The sequence below is a fragment of the Carcharodon carcharias genome, chromosome 26 (assembly GCF_017639515.1).
Source record: "Carcharodon carcharias isolate sCarCar2 chromosome 26, sCarCar2.pri, whole genome shotgun sequence".
Taxonomy (NCBI): domain Eukaryota; kingdom Metazoa; phylum Chordata; class Chondrichthyes; order Lamniformes; family Lamnidae; genus Carcharodon; species Carcharodon carcharias.
In genome coordinates, this window is record NC_054492.1 from 5,633,980 (window position 1) to 5,654,797 (window position 20,818).

The following is a 20,818-nucleotide window of genomic DNA, read 5'->3' on the forward strand; positions in this document are numbered from 1 at the left end:
TCCTGTGGGCCAATTGCTCCCTCTGCGGTGACAGAGGACAGGATTGAGGGGGTCACAGGCAAAGGGGACTCAGAGGGAGAGGACAGATTCTGGGATTCCTGAGTGGATGACCCAGGGTATCCAGCTGCTGCTCTTTTTCCCTTTGAGTGTCCGAGTGCCCCGGCCTAACTCCTTGAGGGGAAGGAACACCTGGAGGAATGTCAAAGTGCTCCATTTCCCTCTCGCGTTGCCACTACAGCATCTTACCCATGGCTACCACGATGGAGTGCAGGTTTGAGCGCAGCATTGTGTTCTGCTGGACCAGGCCTCCGTGGCATCCACCATCCTTCCCATGGACACCTCCTTACGTGCACATGTGGCCACCACTTCACCAGAAAGAAGGTGGATGCACCCCTCTGACTCGTGTGCCACTCTATTGAGGGCTACCAATAGCTCTGTGTGATGTTCTTCCACCTTCTGCTGACTCTCTACGATGAGGTGAAACCAGAGGCTTGTCATCTGACTTGGAGCTCACAGATGCCTCTTCCCCAGGAGTCCTCTAAGTGTCGGGGAGCTTGGCTGGGGGCCTCGGCTGAACCTGCCTCCCCCTGTTGTGGACACGTATCCGTGCGGTGACTACCAGATTGTGAATCCGAGCCTGCTCTAGAGCTATATCCCACCAAGGTGTGTGTCTCTGCGATGGTGGAGGGTGTGGGTAAGCGCTGTGATGGGTCTTCCAGGCTGTTTATTAAGTCTGCAATGGAGGAGGTGCCCTCTTGGCTGGAGGTGAGAACATGGATGGAGCTGAGGGACTGGCTGGCTGAGGGTGTTGGTTGCTTGGCAGAGCTCCCTGTGAACCAAAGTAGAGATAATTAATGCATGGCAGCAGAGTCAAAAGCAGGAGAGAGAGCACTCAGTTGCATTGAGAGAGGGATGATGTGGTACAGGATCCTTATGAGGGTGTTTGTCGCTGACCTCACCGTCCCGGCGGACATAGTCCATGTCCTCACCAGTCAGCACAATGGCATGTTTGTTATGACACAGATGATGTGTACTAGACGGATCAAATTCACAAGACAAACTTGGCCATGCTATCTCAACGGTTTTGCAATTTGTATTTATTACGAGATGATATGTGCACTAATAAGTCCACCAAGACCTTTAGAGATGTTAAAACTTAAATTAAAATATTTATTAACAAAGTAAATGATTTCAAGCGCACACAGAAGACTACAATTACTTAATACTATAACAACTCCTAAAATTCCTAATTAACCTGACTCCCAGTTACACACCCCCTTTAAATATATATAGATTTTAGATTAAAAAAACCAGAAAGTTACCACAGTACCCACTTGACAGTGGAATTACAAATGTTTTCCTCCAACTTCAGTGACTAGACATAGTAGTCTTATGCACAAATGACTGGAGGCTTCTTCAAGGCATTTCACACGCTCCTGTTGGATCTTACATGCCCCTCAACATAACTTTTCATTCTCCTTTATATATGTTTCTCTCTCTTTAAATATGTAAATTCCATTGTTCCATATGCCTTTGGAACTGTACCTTTCCCATAATATAAAAACTTTCATGTTGCAAATATTGTCAGTAACCTTTGGGGAAAATAAATGTACTCCTTAGCCTTGCTTATCTGGCTAGTTGTAAACATACCAGCGTCTCTTTGAAATCTAAACAATCCCTTCACTTATCTAAAAATGCAAATTCCCTTCACACCTTACATGCTAAGACAACACCCATGTTATCTCATTAGCATGTCAAGTATATTTCTACACCTAGCTTCTTTTGATGATTTCAAGCTTGCAGTCTACCTGACTCCAAATATAATTAAATCAGAACCATCTACACTCACACCCATAAACCTACTTTACAATGAACCAGAAAAATATTATGAAAATTATTCTACTTTCGTAACTCACTCCTCAAAGTGAGTGAGGGGCCTAATGTTGCCCACTCCACCCCCAGTCCCGGGCCTCTCCCTACTGCTTTGAATTAGCTTCTCCTGCATAAGATGGAGAGAGTGTGAGCAAATGGCACTGCATGGAATGTATGTGTGGTGAGCGGAGCCGTGGACAGTATGAGGACGAGAGCTCGAGATGATATGAGCCTGATGGAGATGTGAGGGTGTGTGTGAGAGTTAGTATTGTTGTCCCTTGAGGTGCGATATTCCTGTGGATATGTGATGGGTTTGTGAATGTGTGAGTTGAGATTGATGAGAAGAGTGACTTACCCTGGCAGAATGGATGAGACCATTCATCCTCTTGTGGCATTGGGTGGCTGTCCTCCTTTGCAGGACATTGGAGCTGACCACTGCTGCCACCACCTCCCACGCAGATTGGTGACCTTGCTTGCTGGTCTTCACCCAGGGCAGGGTTAGGGGACATCATGTGGGCTTCCACAGCACCCAAAAGGCGTTACAGGGACGCATCGCTAAATCGGGGAGCTACAGTCTTCTTGTCTTTTGGGGCCATGTCTTCTGTGCAGCAGTCCTGGTCTAGAAGCACTGAGAGATGTGTGTATGTGTGGCTGCAGTTTAAGTATAGTGCCTGGCGTGAGGAAAAGGTGGGGTGACAGTGTGGCGGACAAATCAGAGGCCTCCCGCCATCAAAAGGGCAAGTTTCCCGGGAATGCGTGATTAGTGAGGCGAGATTGGGACGATACGGCATTGAAAACCGCCAATGCAGCTGGCAGGTAAAACATTCTTTTTCCCGCCCACTACCGCACTTTGTGCAAATCTGGGAGAATTCCGCCCTCAGTGACCTTCCTTCTCTCTGTGTATTTTTTTAGTCAATCAATGAACTGTCTCAAAACAACACATAATTTTGACTGCTCATACCCCGTAAGTGATGACTGTCGCTTTGACCATTTCAGTTCAGTCTGCTCACCTTCACTCTGAGCATCAAATGATAGAGAATTTTCAACTACATTCATGTTCCTTATGTACAGAAAATTAAACTACAAATGCAATTCTCAATGAGTTTTTTTATTGCGTAATAGTGTTGGTTAATTTGGCTCTGAATGATGTGAATGGATAAGTGTTTGATTTACAGATTGATCACTTGAGGGGATTTAATTTTTTTTGGAATGGCTTTGTTTGAATGAGAGCTTTGTTAGTCTGGTGTATTTGAATGAGATTAGACATTAGGAGAGTGGAAGCCATGTCTTAGTGGTGGAGTTAGGAGGGTTGCCTGATGTTTGATCAAGTGTTTTGAAAAGGCTTTTACAGAAGGGGACATATTTCCAGGGTTGGATAAAGAGGAGAAAAGGGACAGACAATATACTAGAAACCAGAGTCCGGGGATTGCAGGCCACAAGAAGAGATGCAAGGCAGCAGAAGGAGGGCAGAATATTACAGGGCTGGTGGATGGATTGCCTCTCCGGAAACAGGGTTGGTGTGGAACCGATTTGCTCCACTCGGGCCCGCCCTGCAGCTATAAAGTGCTGCAGGTGGGCTTAGCAGGAGTAGTCTTCTATCTGAATTATAGACTCTGGCAATTTCCTGACAACAGATGTTGGACTAATTGGCCTAGAATTCCCTGGGATTCTCTCTGTCACCTTTCTCAATTAGCAGAATAACATGTGCAAATTGCCAATCTAAAGGAACAGTTCCCAAATCAAGAATAAAGATTCGAAGATTCCAGTGAGGTTTCTGCAATGTTCCCACTTACTTCCTTTTAAACCCTGGGATGGAAACCATCCGGACCTGGGTATTTGCCACTCTTTTGTGCTATTATTTTCTTAATTTCTGTTGCTTTGCTTACATTAATTTTGGTTAGTCCTGTCCCTGATTTATTATTGGTTTCCTTGAGATTTCTAGCATGTTGTCCTCTTCATCTACTGAGACACAGTAATTATTCAAGATTTCCACCATTTCCTTATGTCCATGCCAATATTGTCATTATTAGTTTTTAAGAGGCCCACATTGTTCCTGACCATCCTCTTTTTCCAAATATGATTGCAAAAAAATTGTCTTGATTTTGATATCCATCGCAGGTTTCATTTCGCACTCCCCTTTTGTAGCTACTACCATCTGTTTGGTCACCTTTGGCTGTTCTTTGTATCTCATCTATTTGCCAACATCTGTCCTTTTTTTTGCAGTTTTCATGCTACTTTTATTTTAGTTTTATGTTGTTCCTTATCTCTTTAGCTGTCCATGGCTATTTTATTTTGGTTAACCTGAGCCCTTGCACCTTAGGGGTATAAATTGATTCAGTATTGCAATAAATTATTTTTCGAACACCTCCCACAGATCCTCTATAATTTTACCCGTTAACAGATTGCCGAGTTTCATCATATTGAAGTCAGTTTTACCTTAATCTAGAATCTTAGAAGCTGTTTCACGTTTTTACCTTTCAAACACTATGTCGAACTCGACTATTTAGCGATCACTGTTAGATAAATATTCATGCATCATTAGGCAGTTAACTAAATGTGGCTTTTTACTAAATTTAATATATGGAAAAGCTCCACTACCTGCTCAGGGTAGATCATGATGGGCAATAAATGCTGGCCTTGCCTGTGTCACTCTCATCAAATTAAATAAGAATTGAGGAATAGATTAAGTCCCATTAGGAACAGTGAAACTGTCTGAAGTACCATCCATACTTATTAGAGTCTGGTAGAACAAGTGCAACTGAATGTCTGAGGAGCCACTGACTGTGAAGTGCTGAAAATTTTCTTTGGTTAACAGCTCACTCCTGCTGAGCAGCAGCCTCTCAACATGATATTTAATTGTGTATTTTGAAAGAGCTCCAGCACTCCTCAGACTTAGCCTGCATAATTGGTCAGTATCCAAAAACTGTGTAGATTCTTTATGTGGTTTAGAATGTTGACTCTTCATGCCTTTGCTAGGCTGAGACATTGGAAAGGAAGCCGCTGAATGCCATTCTTGCAAAACCCTCCTGATTTGTTTAACTTTTATTGCCTCAGGTTACGTTGAAGCCGCGGTGATCCCAGTTGGTGCCAGGAGGATTCGCGTAGTAGAGGAGAAGCCAGCCCACAGTTTCCTGGGTAATTAATGATGATTTGCTGCCATTCTGATTTTTTTCTGTAATAATGTTTGCCATAGAAACTAAACTTGCTGGGACAGATTTTACTTGTAATATACTTGGGCATAAAGGAATACCAGAGTGGAGCATATAGAAAGAAGCCAGGATGGGGAGGCTCGTAGCCGGTAACAGAGTATGTTTATAAGTGAGGAATGGGGCTGGCTCTATGGCTGATTGGGATCCTCCTGCCTGTGCTTCCTCTGTACTCTGCACTTAAAACGATTGATTACAATCAAATTCAGGATCGGAAATACCTGACCAATATCTTCTCTGTCTTATCCTTTTACTATGTTAAAGGCGTTACATAAATGTACTATGTTGATGCTTTATTATTATACAGGGAAGCGCTGCAGTGGGAAAAATGGCCCCGTAAAGGAAAAAACAGAAATAGCTCAAATTCATATCACACCTTTCGTAGCCTCAGGACATCCCAAAGTACTTCATACCCAATTAATTGCTTTTTAAGTGTAATCACAGTTGTAATATAGGAAAGGCAGGAGCTAATTTATGCATAGCAATCTCCCAACAGTGTGATAATGATCAGATTCTCTATTTAGTGGAAAACAAAAATAAAAATACCTGGAAAAACTCAGCAGGTCTGACAGCATCTGCGGAGAGGAACACAGTTAACGTTTCGAGTCTGTATGACTCTTCAACAGAACTAAGGAAAAATAGAAAAGAGGTGAAATATAAGCTGGTTTAAGTGGGGGGGTGGTGGGACAGGTAGACCTGGATAGAGGGCCAGTGATAGGTGGAGATAACCAAAAGATGCCATAGACAAAAGGACAAAGAGGTGTTGAAGGTGGTGATATTATCTAAGGAATGTGCTATTAGGTGACATTAAGGGTAGAAAGCAGGATGCTCGCGGGCAGACCCAGCAAGCATTACCCAGACCTCCCTGTCGCTTGCCATTTCAGCACTGCACCCTGTGCTCTCTTGCCCACATGTCCATCCTTGGCCTGCTGCATTGTTCCAGTGAAGCTCAATGCAAACTGGAGGAACAGCACCTCATCTTCCGACTAGGCACTTTACAGCCTTCCGGACTGAATATTGAGTTCAACAATTTTAGATCATGACCTCTCTCCTCCATTCCCACCCCCTTTCCGATCTCCCTTTTTCCAATAATTTATATAGATTTTTCTTTTCCCACCCATTTCCATTATTTTTAAATGTATTTCCATCCATTGTTTTATCTCTACCTTTTAGCCTATTTCGATCCCTTCCCCCCCATCCCACCCCCACTAGGGCTATCTGTACCTTGTTTGTCCTGCTTTCTACCCTTAATGTCACCTATTATCACATTCCTTAAAAAATATCACCACCTTCAACACCTCTTTGTCCTTTTGTCTATGACATCTTTTGGTTATCTCCACCTATCACTGACCCTCTATCCAGGTCTACCTGTCTCACTACCACCCCCCCTCCAAAACAGCTTATATTTCACCTCTTTTCTATTTTCCTTAGTTCTGTTGAAGAGTCATACGGACTCGAAATGTTATCTCTGTTCCTGTCCACAGATGCTGTCAGACCTGCTGAGTTTTCCCAGGTATTTTTATTTTTGTTTTGGATTTCCAGCGTCTGCAGTTTTTTGCTTTTATCTCTATTTAGTAGCGTCAGTTGAGAGATAAACATCGGCCGGGACACCAGGAAGAACTGTCCTGCTTTTAGTCATAGCAGCCCGGTGGTATCTTTTACATCCGCCTGAGAGGGCAGACGGAGTCTCGATTTAACATCCCACCTGACTGTACAGCACTCCCTCAGTGCTTCATTGGAGTGTCAGCTTAGATGTTCTGCTCAAGTCCTGGAGTGGGACTCTCAACCTAATGACTTAGAAGTGAGAGTGTTACGCATTGAGCTGTGACTGTTATGTTTGTCTGCTCAATCTAGTCATTGCTTTGTTCAACCAAACAATGAAGATTGCAGATAGAGAAAACACCTTACAGCCTTCGACACCTTACAGTCTATACGTTGTGCGCTGAGTGTGCAACCCAAAGATTTAAAAGTTAGCTGACTTCACATGATAGGTTAAGGTGAACTTGTGGAGAAAAAGCCAGGAATTGGGATTGCAGGTAGAGTACCTCAAATCTGGCTGCCCTAAAACCAACAGCTCTGAAAACCAGACATTTTTACAATGTTCCATGCACCAGTTTTAATTGAGTAAAATTTTAAAAATAACTTACCTGGATAATTTGACTAGGCACTGCATTGTCAAAGTGTGGCTCCAGACTAGTTACTGGCTTCACCATTTCACGTGGCACTCTATCCCGTACTCCAAATCCTTTCATGTTTTTCCTTTTCAAATGCTTATCCAGTTCCTCTTTAACTGATTGTAATGGTGATACGGTGCAAGTAGTTAGGAGCGCTGTACATAGGGAGCCGTCTGCAAATGTGGCACCACAAGTTCACCTTAACCTACCCAACCCGGCATGACCCAAACTGCACAAAGCCCGAACAGCCCGACCTGAAGTCCGGCATGGCTTCGGTCCCGAAGGTGCTGGATTTAAGACACTATACCCGCAACTGTGGTTGAAAAGCTAACACCAAAACAGACACAATGGGTGGAGTCATCCCAGATTTGCACTAGGTGCGGTAGCAGTCGGTAAAATCGACGTTTTTACCCACCAAGCAGAATGGCGGCTTTCCAGTCCCACCGCGTTAATTATTCATTCCCGGGTAAATCGCCATTTCGATGGCGGGCATGCTCCAATTCACCCACCATCCCGTCACCTCAGCACTTCACCACTGCGGGCGGCACATTTTGAAATATAGCTGCGCGAACATCTCTCAGTGCTTCCAGCCCAGGATTACTGCAAAGAAGACATGGCCTTGAAAGACAAGAAGACTGCAGCCCCCAGGTTTAGTGATGTGTATCTTGAATGCCTTTTGGATGCCATGGAGATGTGATGTCCTCTACCCCTGCTCTGGCCGTCGGATGGACAGCAACATTACCGCTCTGGCTTAGTAGGTGATGGCAATGTGGTCAGTGCCAATGCTGCGCAGAGGAGGTTGGCCATCCAATGCAGGTAGAGGATGAATGATCTGATCCATGCAACCAGGGTAAGGCAACCATCTCATCACTCTAAACTCACACACTCAAGCCTGTCACACATTCACTAGCATCTCACTCAGTACCAGCTCAAGGGACATCACCACCATTCTCTCTCACACATACCCTCATATGTCCATCTGACCTCACCTCCTGTAGAGACTGCCTCCTCAGCCCTCACCATCTTGAGGCCACTTGCACAGATTGACATATGACCCTTCACACACCCTTGGGATACCCTCCTTCCCCAGTACAGCCCTCGTCCTGCAGCCTCTTCCCTTGCCTGAGGCCCCTTCTCCCTCTTCCCCAAGCAAGCCCTAGCCCTGCAGCCATTGAAAAGCCTTATAGTCTGGTAGGTAGAGACCTGCCCATGAGCCCTCCTAAAAGTGATGTGGTGCTGCCTGTAAAGCCTGGCGCTGATGACTGCGAGTGCTGCCCGAAGCAAGGTAGGCAAACAAACCTTGAAGTCCTGAGCAAAGTGCAGCCCGCCAAGTGCATGCCTTATATATGCTGTTGTGAAACACCACGCCAACATGCTCGGGCGCTCCAGCATGGGGAACAATTCTGGCGAGCTGGGCGTATAATGTTATGCAGGTGGATTACAATGAGGTTCCCCACATCTGATGGCGGGAAACGTGGCACACCATTGATGGGCAGAGCGGACAACTGCAAACTGGTTTCACAACATGGTGAAACTGTTTTTTGGCCTTCTTGCCATATTGTCTGCTCGCGCTGCCAAACACACCCAACGCCGGCGGGCATGGGAAATTCAACCCAATTGGCCAAATGTCCTCTCCCTGTGCTGCAAATCAATGAAAAGTACGGAGCCTGTGAGTCAAAGAATGCAGCATTTATTTTTGCAATGTGATTTCACTTTTATTCCCTCAAGTCATTTGTTTGATTTCAGAATATTGAACACATAAGCTGTTTTCAAACTAACATGCTCTTTATTCCCTGAGCTCTGGGACAGCTACTGAAACTGATGTTTGTGAAATTAGTAGTTAAGATATAGATCAGCCATGATCTAACTGCAGAGGGGCTGAATGACCTACTCCTGTTTCTATACTCCCCTCTACTTAGAGAAATATACATAGTTCATACAGGTAATTATATCGAATTATTAATACAATTGTTGACTGTATATGAGTTAAGTGGGTGTCTCTGTCCCTGCTGTGTTTTTGTGGGTTTGTACTCGTTGCTCCTCTCGAGGCGTTATTCTATGTGAGGAGCATGTCCTTGCAGTTTCACAGTCATTTCCCTATTGCCCAGCAGTTTACCAGAGCCAATGACTCATTAGCTCAGTAACGAGTGACTCTGCTGCGTGCTGATTGGCTCGCCCATGGGCTGTAACTTGTAACAATTCAGTCTTGCCGATGTTAGTGTGCTGAACACCACATGTTTCAGAGGGCTAGCGCACACATTAGCACTCATTTAACATGCCAGTCACACACAAACAGAAATTTCAACCTCAGATATGTTCATTTAAACTTTTTGGTATATTTTAATGGCAATATATGGTTCCACACTCCCGTTCAAAACCTCTTTTTTTAAATGTTCACTAATGTTTTTTGGTGGTGGGTGTATATGGTTAGACCACACATGGAATAGTGTGAACGGTTCTAGTCACCATATTATCAAAATGATATAGAGGCCCTAAACTGCAAATAAATTTGCAAGGATGATATCAGAACTAAGAAATTATACCTATCGGGAAAGATTGAACAGACTGATGCTCTTTCTTCTAGAAAAGAGAAGGCTAAGTTGTGACCTCATAGAGGTATTTAATATATAATTATATTAAACTTCTACAGAACACTGGTTCAGCCTCAACTAGAGTATTGCATCCAATTCTGGGCGCCACACTTTAGCAAGGGTATGAAGGCATTAGAGAGATTGGAGAAAAGATTCACAAGAATGGTTCCATGGATGAGGAACTTCAGTTCTGAAGATCGTTTGGAGAATTTGGGACTGTTTTCCTTGGAGAAGGGACGGTTAAGAGGAGATTTGATACAGGTGCTCAAAGTCTGAAAAGTCAAAGTGAAGGGTCTGGACGGAGTAGATGGGGAGAAACTGTTCCCATTGATTGAAGAATTGAGACCAAGAGAGCACAGATTTAAGGTAATTGGCAACAGAAGCAATGGCAACATGAGGAGAAACTTCTTTCACTTGGGAAGTGATTAAGATTTGGTAGGCATTGCCTGAGAGTGTGGTGGAGGCAGATTCAGTTGAGGCATTCAAGAGGGAAATGGATTATTATCTGAAAAGGAAGAATGTGCAGGGTTACGGGTAGAAGGTAGGGGTCATGGCACTGAGTGAATGGATTTTTCAGAGAGCCAGCACAGGCATGATGGGCTGAATGGCCGCCTTCTGTACAGAAACCATTCTGTTACAAAAAAGGCGCTAAATAGGGTAGATGTAGAGATAATGGCCGAGGTTTCCCAGCCCCATTGTGGGCGGGCACCATCGCGGACAGGACCCATTGCGGGCGGGACCCATTACGGGTGGAACCCAGAGCGGGCAGGACCCATTATGGGCAGGAATCATTGCAGGTGGGACCCATTGCGGGCAGGACTCATTGCGGGCAGGACTCATTACTGGTCGGACCCATCACGGGCAGGACCCATCACGGGCAGGACTCATTGCGGGTGGGACCCATTACGGGCAGGACTCATTGCGGGCAAGGCGGCACCTCAGCCGGAAGTACATTGACTTGCAGCAAGACCGAAAGATCCTGGTGGGCGGGTGTGGAAAATCCCACCCAATGTTTCCACTTGTGGGGGAGACCATAAGAGAATCTCCAAACTATCATGATAATAGTACTGAAGATTTGTGCTCCAGAACTTGCCGTGCAGCTAGCCAAGCTGTCCAAGTACAGCTACAACACTGACATCTACCCGGCACTATGGAAAATTACCCAAGTATGTTGTGTACACAAAAAGCTGGACAAATCCAACTCGACCAATTACTGCCCCATCAGTCTACTCTCCATCATCAGTAAAATGATGGAAGGGGTCATCAACAGTGCTATCAAGCGGCACTTGCTTCGCAAGAACCTGCTCGCCGACGCTCAGTTTGGGTTTTGGCAGGGTCACTCAGCTCCTGACCTCTTTACAGGCTTGGTTCAAACATAGACAAAAGAGCTGAACTCCCAAGGTGAGGTGAGAGTGACTGCCCTTGACATCAAGGCTGCATTTGACCTAGTGTGGCATCAAGGAGCCCTCACGAAACTGGAGTCAATGGGAATCAGGGGGAAAACTCCCCACTGGTTGGGAGTCATACCTAGCACAAAGGAAGATGTTTGCGGTTGTTGGATATCAATCATCTCAGCTCGAAGGCATCACTGTAGGAGTTCCTCAGGGTAGTGACCTCTGTCCAACCATCTTCAGCTGCTTCATCAATGACCTTCCTTCCATCATAAGGTCAGAAGTGGGAATGTTCACTGATGATTGCACAATGTTCAGCATCATACGCAACTCCTCTGATCCTGAAGCAGCTCATGTCCAAATGCACCAAGACCTGGACAATATCCAGGCTTGCACTGACAAGTGGCAAGTAACATTCGCACCACACAGATGCCAGGCAATGATCATCTGCAACAAGAGAGAATCTAACCATCGCCCCGTGACATTCAATGGCATTACCTCTATCAACATACTGGGGGTTACCATTGACCAGAAACTGAACTGGACTAGCCATATAATTACTGTGGCTACAAGAGCAGGTCAGAGGCTGGAACCCTGTGGACAATAACTCACTTCCTGACTCCCCAAAGCCTGTCCACCATATACAAGGCACAAGTCAGGAGTGTGATGGATTACTCCCCACTGACCTGGATGAGCGCAGCTCCAACAACACTCAAGAAGCTTGACACTGTCTAGGCCAAAGCAGTCCACTTGACTGGCACCCCATCCACAAACATTCACCCCTCCACTACCAATGAACGGTGTGCACCATCTACAAGATGCACTGCAGCAACTCACCAAGGCTCCTTAGACAGCACCTTCTAAACCCAAAACCGCTACCCCCTAGAAGGACTAGGGCAGCAAACACATGGGACAGAATACTGCATTCGTCGGGTGGGGGTGCGCCCAACCCAAACGAGTGTAAAATGACGCGTGATGATGTCAGGTGAGTGTCATGACATCATCGCGCAGTTGCACGATATTTCAGTCAGCAGGTGCCCACGGGAGTCAGCAGCATGCCCACCGACAATTAACAGACAATTAACAATTGGCAGGCAGGCGAAAATGCCCTGACAGAGTCAGGGACAGAGTCACATAAGGGGACTTTTTTTTTAACATTTTAAAATTCCTTATTTTTAATTTTCAGAAATCTTCATCTCCCTGAGAGCTGCCTCAGGGAGCTTTTCCTGCGCACAGGCGTGAAGTTCCCCGCTAACCCTATTCCCCCCGCAGGACCCCCCCCCCCGCCCCCGCCCCCATACATAGGCAGCACTGAGGGCCGAAGGATGTGTTTCACGCTGGGTGGGCCTTACTTGGCCGGCCAGTGTGAAGTCGTGGTTGCGGCCCGATCAGGGGCAGTAGGGTGGTCGTAGCGAATTTGAAACTGTTGTCATTTATGGGCTTAGAACGGAGTTCAAGATTGGGAGTCTGGCTTCTGGTGCATTTAAATACATTGGATTAGAAATCGGACAGAGTGGATCGCACTTCATTTTACATGAGCAATCCCACTTAGAGAATGTCAATCCCATTGCAGCTAGCTTCACAGAAAGATACAGCGGCTTCCGAAACAGAAAAAGCAGAATTCAAAAGTCTAATTGGGCAACTCAATTGCCTAGGCAAACAAACAAGGCTGGAGGTCAGTTTTGACGTTTGAGAATTGAGCACTAAAATAAACGATCCCAAGGTTGAAGAAATTATTCGAGCAAACAAAACATTGACAAAGTTAAAAATGGAGCAATGTGTTTTGAAATTCCCATATTTGGGTAATGTTAGAAAAATGAAACTGTGTTTGGTGACACATCTTATGCAAATCTCTGTCCTGGGTTTTCGAATGCAGGAGGATTTATAATATTTCTCATGGGAAGGAAAAGGTAAATGTTTCCCTTTGGCATGGGAATCTTAAAAGATATGAAGAGTTGTAAGAAGTACGTTGGCAGCGGAAACTCTCACTCTTGTTGAGGTGGTAGATTTGGCATTCTTCATATCAAAGATGCTGGCAGAAATTTTAAGTGGAAAAGGATATTCGAGAATGGTACCCATTGAATGTCATATAGACAATAAGTCACTTTGGGAAAATGTTCACTCTTATGAAATGTGTTAACGAAAAGAGATTGCGAAGTGACATTGCAAGCTTAAAACAGATGCTAGAGAATAAGGAGATTTCCAAGATCAAATGGATTGATAGCAGCTACCAATTGTCCGACTGCTTCACGAAAAGAAGAACGAATTCCAAGAAATTATTGGAGATCCTCAAAGAGGGACGTCTTTTCCTTTGAGAAGACAAAAAGGAATTTTTTTGTGGACATTTCTTTCTTCTAAGAAGGGGGAATAAGGAGGATTTATTGAGTGAAGAAAAATATATTGATGCCTGTGTTGTGGAAAAGAAGATCCATTTTTTTTTTGCTTATATATACTTAAGGGTTACTTTCATTTTAATCTGTTAGGGAAGGAAACCAATAACTGTCAAGGAGTGTTTGAGTGGGTAATAAGACCATAAGACATAGGAGCAGAAATTAGGCCATTCAGCCCATCGAGTCTGCTCCACCATTCAATCATGGTTTCTCAACCCCATTCTCCCGCCTTCTCCCCGTAACCTTTGATCCCCTTACCAATCAAGAACCTATCTGTCTCGGTCTTGTACGTTAACAGGGGAAAGAAGGTGAGACAATGGGCGGAATTTTCCGTGCCTGTTGGCAGTGGACATGTTTGGCGGCATGAACAGACAATATGGTGAGAAAGCCAAAAATTGATTTCACGATGTCGTGAAACTAGTTCGCAGTCGTCCATCATTCAGGCCGTTTCTAATTGTGATACATTTGCACATCATCGTAAGTCCAGCTCACTGGAATCATCTCATGCTGGATCATCCGAGCTGTTTCACAACTGAACATAGGCGATGTGCACCTGGCGAGCTGGACTTCGAGGTTTGTTTGCCTACCTTGCTTCAGGCAGCACTCAATGGCCATCAGTGCCAGGCTTTGCCGGCAGCACCACATCACTTTTCGGGGGTCTCATGGGCAGGTCTCTACTTACGAGACTAGCCGTGACATGGGGGCAGCTTTTCGGTGGCTGCAGTGCTATGGCTTGCTTGGGGAAAGGGGATAAGTTGCCTCTAGCAATGGAAGAGACTGCAAGGATAAGGCATTCCTGGGGAAATGGGGGATCCCAGGGTGTGTGTGGGGACACATATTGATCTGTGTAAGTGGCCTTAAGAGGGTGAGGTAGGCAGTCTCCAGAGGAGATTAGGCCAGATGGGGATGTGAGGGTGTGTGTGTATGTGAGAGAGTGAGTGGTGATGTCCCTTGAGCTGGCAATGAGTGAGCTGTCAGTGAAAGTGTGATGGCCTTGTGAACGTGTGAGTTGAGATTGATGAGGTGGTTGCCTTACCCTGGAATCATGGGTGAGATCATTCATCCTCTTTCTGCATTGGATGGCCAATCTCTTTTGTGCAGCGTTGGCACTGACCACCTCTGCCTCCGCCTGCCAAGCTGGAACGGTGACACTGATGGGCCTCCTGTGGCCAGAGAAGGGGTAGTGGCCTCCAATGACGTCCGGAAGACGTCCCAAGGGTGCATCACTGGATCAGGGGGCTGGAGTTTACTTGCTTTTCGAGGCCATGGGCAGGATTTTTCATATGGCAGGGGGGTTGGGCAGGAGCGGGCGCAGAGCCAATCACTGCCCGCGATCAGCTCCACGCCGCCATTTTACGCGGGCAGGCTAATTAAGGCCTGCCCATCGTAAGACGCACATGCGAAGGAGTGCAGCAAACTCCGAGGCAGCTCTGTGCGCTCGCGGATGAAGTGTCCTGAAAAATGCGAAGGCCGCTTGGGATTTTATCCTGCCCGCCAATCTTAAGGTTGGACGGGCAATGTTTCTTAATTTCTTAATGGCCTTAACAGGCCATTTACATTTCGGCGGGTGCGCAGCCGACTGCAGCACATGGCCGCCGAATGAAATATCGCGATGGCGCGCGATGACATCAGCATGCACGCCCAACATCATTGTGCGTCTTTTTACGCGTTGGCTTATCGGGCCTGCCCCTGCCTTGCCGACCGGTTAAAATTCTGCCCCATGTCTTGTGTGCAGCAGTTCTGGGCTGGAAGGGCTGAGAGATGCGCGCGCAGCTTCACTTTAAACCCGGTGCCCAGCGTGAGGAAGCAGCGAGGTGACGGTGTGGCCGGCAAATCAAAGGCCGCCTGCCAGAGAAACGGTGTGTTTCCTGGGAATGCATGATTAATGAGGTGGGTTTGGGACGATACAGCGTGAAAAGCCGCCATTGCAGCTGGTGAGTAAAACATTCTTTTCCCCGCCCGCTACTGCACTTGGTGCAAACCTGGGATGTGTCTGCGGAGTTTTATCCGCTTAAAATAATACTCTGTTTGGAGAAGTCAAGGCTTGTTCTCTGTCTTTGTTATCAAGCAGCTATTGGAATGTAACAACCGACACGCCTGGGGATGTCTGTACACAAATGAGAAGACTGTTAAAAAGGCATATGGGAATCCTTGGCTTTATTAATGGGGGCATAGAATACAAAACACTAGTTCAGCCCTAGCTAGAGAATTGTGGCAAATTCTGGGCCCCACGGTTTAGGAAGGATGTTGAGCGCTGAGAGAGCCTGCAGAGGAGATTTATTAGAATGCTAGCAGGGCTGAGTGACTGGAGAAGCTGGGGTTCCTATTCTTCAAGCAGAGACGGCTAAAGGGAAGTTTGATAGAGCTGTTCAAAATCACGAAACATTTTGATTGAATAACTAAGGAGAAACTATTTCCAGTGGCAGGAAGGGTCAGAAGGCAGAGGACACAGATTTAAAGAGCCAAAGGTGACATGAGGAGAAAATATTCTACACAGCGAGTTGTTGTGATCTGGAATGTACTGCCTGAAACTTTCTAAAAGGAATTGGATAAATACTTGAAGAGGACAAATTTTGCAAGTCTAAGGAAAAGAGCAGGGGAGTGGTACTAATTGGGTAGCTTGTTCAAAGCAGCCTCACAATGGACTGAATGGCATAATTCTGTGCTGTATCGTTCTATAGCTCTAGAAAATATTACACCAAGTGGTCCTATGCTCTGCTACTCACTGGGATTTGTGACTTTAGTCATTGAATAACTGGATTCCATCAGATTTTTGTGTTATGACTGGTGCTCCTAAATCCTGTAGCATCTTCATTTCAGAGACAAGCACCTATTCCAGAACTAGGCAATGTCTCTGAGCTCAGATACTGGCAAGGAAAGCGTGAAGGGGGTTTATGGATTCAGCAGGATATAATTTACTGTAGTCAAATTCTCAGGTACTGCTCCAAGGGTGTTGTGGTATGAGGAGGGGAGCAGGGGTAGTGGAGTGGGTTATCAGGGTATATAAGAATTAAATATATAATAGTACTGTGAGAAGCAGGGGTCAAAATAATATTTTTCGACAGCTTTTTTTTATTTTCACATGAGGAGTTCAGGATATTGTTTTTCCTTAGTTCCTTAGTATTTTCTCTTAAATTTGAATTCTAAATTCAATTCCCAACTTACAACAATAAACTAAGATCAGATTAATCTCAATTTCTAACTATTTGATGCAATGAAACAGACACTGCAGGGCTATAGAGAAAGAGCATGGGTGTAAATCTACAGAAAAAAATTAACTTAAGGAATGCGATTCAATATTGTAACCTAATCAAGAGTTTCAATTAGAAGCCAATTGAGCTTCACTGACAAATCAAATGAGTGTTCCCTCACTGTGCAGGATGAAAAACACCCTTGCAACTCAATTTTGGTTCATGTTAGAAATATCAGATCAAAATATCAAGTTACTGAACAGAATTTAATAAAACAGAAGTGCAAGATAATGCTCTACCACCTCTCAACACAGCCCCCACCCCACCCTCCCCCTCGAGTGAACTTAGTGCAATTGTGTCTGAGGTCAGCGGTTTTCCTGGTTGAACTTGATTTTGGGGAGCAGGAAAACAGCAGCTTGCAAACAGACTCGGGAACAGAAAGGCCGTGTCAGGGATGAGGGGTGTCGGGGTGGGGATGGCGGGTGGTGAAAGTTCGGGGTTCAGGTGATTGGAGGAGTGAAAGAGAGATCAAAGGGAGGACAGAGAGTAGGGTCAGGGGCATGGAGCAATGAAGTGGGCAGGGCCTGGCATCCTGGTTATTGTGGAGGGGTTGGTGGGAACAGTCAGTCGAGAAAATAAGGGGCCTAAAAGGGCAGGGCCAGGACTGTCCACCTGTGGGTCCATCTCAGAGTCCTCACAGCGCTTTGAGTTCACCTACAACATTTTAATTATCCCTACTGAGAGTGATCTCTGACAATGTCCTTTACAGAAGGGAGGGCCAGCTGAGCCTGTAAGTTCAGCCATGTCCCGCAGAGTGGCGAGTACAACACTGGACACTAACATGAACATTTAATAAAGAATGAACAAAAAAAATCACAATATTGTTCTTCTTCCACAATAAAGGAAACGTCTGTAACTCCCCGTAACCATCAATACGTGCCAACCATGAGGAATGCCAATACATTTAGCTCTCTGACTAAGTAATAGAACCATAGAACACTACAGCACAGAAAACAGGCCATTCGGCCCTTCTAGTCTGTGCCAAAATATTATTCCGCTAATCCCATTGACCTGCACCTAGTCCATAACCCTCCAGACCTCTCCCATCCATGTATCTAATTTATTCTTAAAATTTAAGAGTGAGCCCGCATTTACCACGTCAGATGGTAGCTCATTCCACACTCTCACCAAGAGTGAGAAGACGTTCCCCCTAATGTACCCCCTAAACCTTTCCCCTTTCATCCTAAAGCCATGTCCTCTCGTGTTTATTTCTCCTAATCTAAATGGAAAGAGCCTACTCGCATTTACTCTGTCTATACCCCTCATAATTTTGTAAACTTCTATCATATCTCCCCTCATTCTTCTACACTCTAAGGAATAAAGTCCTAACCTGTTTAATCTTTCCCTGTTACTCAACTCCTTAAGACCCGGCAACATCCTACTAAATCTTCTCTGCACTCTCTCAATCTTACTGATATCCTTTTTGTAGTTAGGCGACTAGAACTGCACACAATACTCCAAAGTTGGCCTCACCAATGTCTTATTCAACCTCACCATAACATCCCAACTCCTATACTCAATACTTTGATTTAAGAAGGACAGTATGCCAGAAGCTTTCTTTACAACCCTGTCTACCTGTGACGCCACTTTCAGGGAACGATGTATCTGAACTCCCAGATCCCTTTGTTCCTCCGCACTCCTCAGTGCCCTACCATTTACTGTGTATGTCCTACCTTGGTTTGACCTTCCAAAATGTAACACTGCACACTAATCTCAACAAATAACGATGATGCACATGTGAATAAAGTGAAACCAATGTAATGTGAAATATTTACAGCTGAAATTTAATTTTGAAAAACACCTATGCCAGCTTTGTGCTCTCAAGCCTTATGTTAGTGGCAATGGAGCTGAGCAGGAAAGTTTTGGCCATGATGCAGGGTCTCCCTGTTTGACCAGGAGGCCTACTCCTGCTCCTAATTTGTATGTTTGTATGTATGTCCGTTTAAGGCTCTTTTATAGCTCACTCATAGCTGCAGCATTGTCAGCTGACAGCAGGTTTTACTACTGGAATCACATGTATCTCCTGTGCACCCACCAGCAATTTAATTTTTAATTGTAATCACAAGGGAAATAGGAAAGAGCAGGAGTGGCACACATTCCTGTTCCACTGTCAGAAACAGCACACCACTGCCTACCAGTGCCAGCTGCTCCAAAGGTGCAATCCCATCCCAGTTGAAGCTGAGCTCGGACATAGTTATAGTCGGAATCCCCAGGGCCCAGAGCTGGTGCTTAGCGAGCCCCCACTGCTGGGAGACCAAGCTGGACAGAGAGAGCGCAGAGACCTGACAGCAGATGCTGGTACCTACTCAAACCAAACCCAAGACCCACTCCTGTAGAGTCGGTGTCCTGTTCCCCATTGGGCGCATTCACTGGCGACTGTGCATTGCGCAAGGGTCACTATGTCAAGCGTGTCAAGTCCCAACTTATCTGACCACGGTTGAGATCCTGGAGTTGGCCAATAATGCAGCCCGAGACAAGATGAGCCGCATCATCCCATGCCATCTCCAGCTCAAATGCGCAACAATGAGGAATTCACAAAGCTGCTGGGGTTCTCCCCATAGCCCAGTGTGGGATCCTGCCCAACATCCTTGTCACGCTGCTCCCCAAAAAAGCCTGATACCCCAGCAAGGTAAAAGGACAAGATCAGAAAAAAAAAGAGTGGAAGAGAGGGAACCTGTGATTGGAGGAGCTGGAGCAGCAATATGGGAGAGACAGAATGTGTGATTGGAGGAGCAGCTTCTCCAGATTCTGTCTCCCATGCTCACTGCTCTGCCGATCAAAATACACATGGACGACCCTTTTGAATTTTTCTCGCCCGTCATTTAGTTTTTAGGGGCCATTTGTGAGGTTTCAAGGGCAAATTTGCTTGCCGCCCCCAGATATTTTGATCCCTGTGGGAAAGGTAGGCTGTTAATTAACCTGCCACCATCACACTTCTGGATGCCCAAGCTCCCTCACTCCACCCGCCTCACCACCACTCCGCCCGCCTCACCACCACTCCCCCCGCCTCACCACCACTCCACCCGCCTCACCACCAGTCCCCCCGCCTCACCACCACTCCGCCCGCCTCACCACCACTCCCCCCGCCTCACCACCACTCCACCCGCCTCACCACCACTCCCCCCGCCTCACCACCGCTCCGCCCGCCTCACCACCACTCCACCCGCCTCACCACCACTCCGCCCGCCTCACCACCACTCCCCCCGCCTCACCACCACTCCGCCCGCCTCACCACCACTCCCCCCACCTCACCAACACTCCCCCCGCCTCACCACCACTCCGCCCGCCTCACCACACTCCACCTGCCTCACCACCACTCCACCCGCCTCACCACCACTCCCCCCGCCTCACCACCACACCACCCGCCTCACCACCACTCCGCCCACCTCACCACCACTCCCCCCACCTCAGCACCACTCCGCCCACCTCACCACCACTCCCCCCACCTCAGCACCACTCCACCCGCCTCACCACCACTCCGCCCACCTCACCACCACTCCCCCCACCTCAGCACCACTCCGCCCGCCTCACCACCACTCCGCCCGCCTCACCACCACACCGCCCGCCTCACCACCACTCCACCCGCCTCACCACCACACCGCCCGCCTCACCACCACTCCGCCCGCCTCACCACCACTCCGCCCGCCTCACCACCACTCCGCCCACCTCACCACCACTCCCCCCGCCTCACCACCACTCCCCCCGCCTCACCACCACTCCGCCCACCCACCTCAGCACCACACCGCCCGCCTCACCACCACTCCCCCCGCCTCACCACCACTCCCCCCGCCTCACCACCACTCCCCCCGCCTCACCACCACTCCGCCCGCCTCACCACCACTCCACTCCGCCCGCCTCACCACCACTCCCCCCACCTCACCAGCTGATTTGGAACAGCTCCTAAGCCCCAATCCCATTCTAGATATGCTGCAAAGACAGGAAA

General features: G+C 46.8%; 1 protein-coding gene across 2 annotated transcripts in view; it reads left to right on the forward strand.

Moving 5' to 3' along the window:
• adamts17 (ADAM metallopeptidase with thrombospondin type 1 motif, 17) overlaps positions 1–20,818 on the forward strand; it is a 591,331-nt gene that overhangs the window by 458,127 nt on the left and 112,386 nt on the right. For both annotated transcript variants that reach the window (XM_041175111.1, XM_041175112.1), the window contains exon 16: positions 4,927–5,007. In XM_041175111.1, the coding sequence (XP_041031045.1) occupies positions 4,927–5,007 (81 nt within the window). The remainder of the gene's footprint in view (positions 1–4,926; positions 5,008–20,818) is intronic.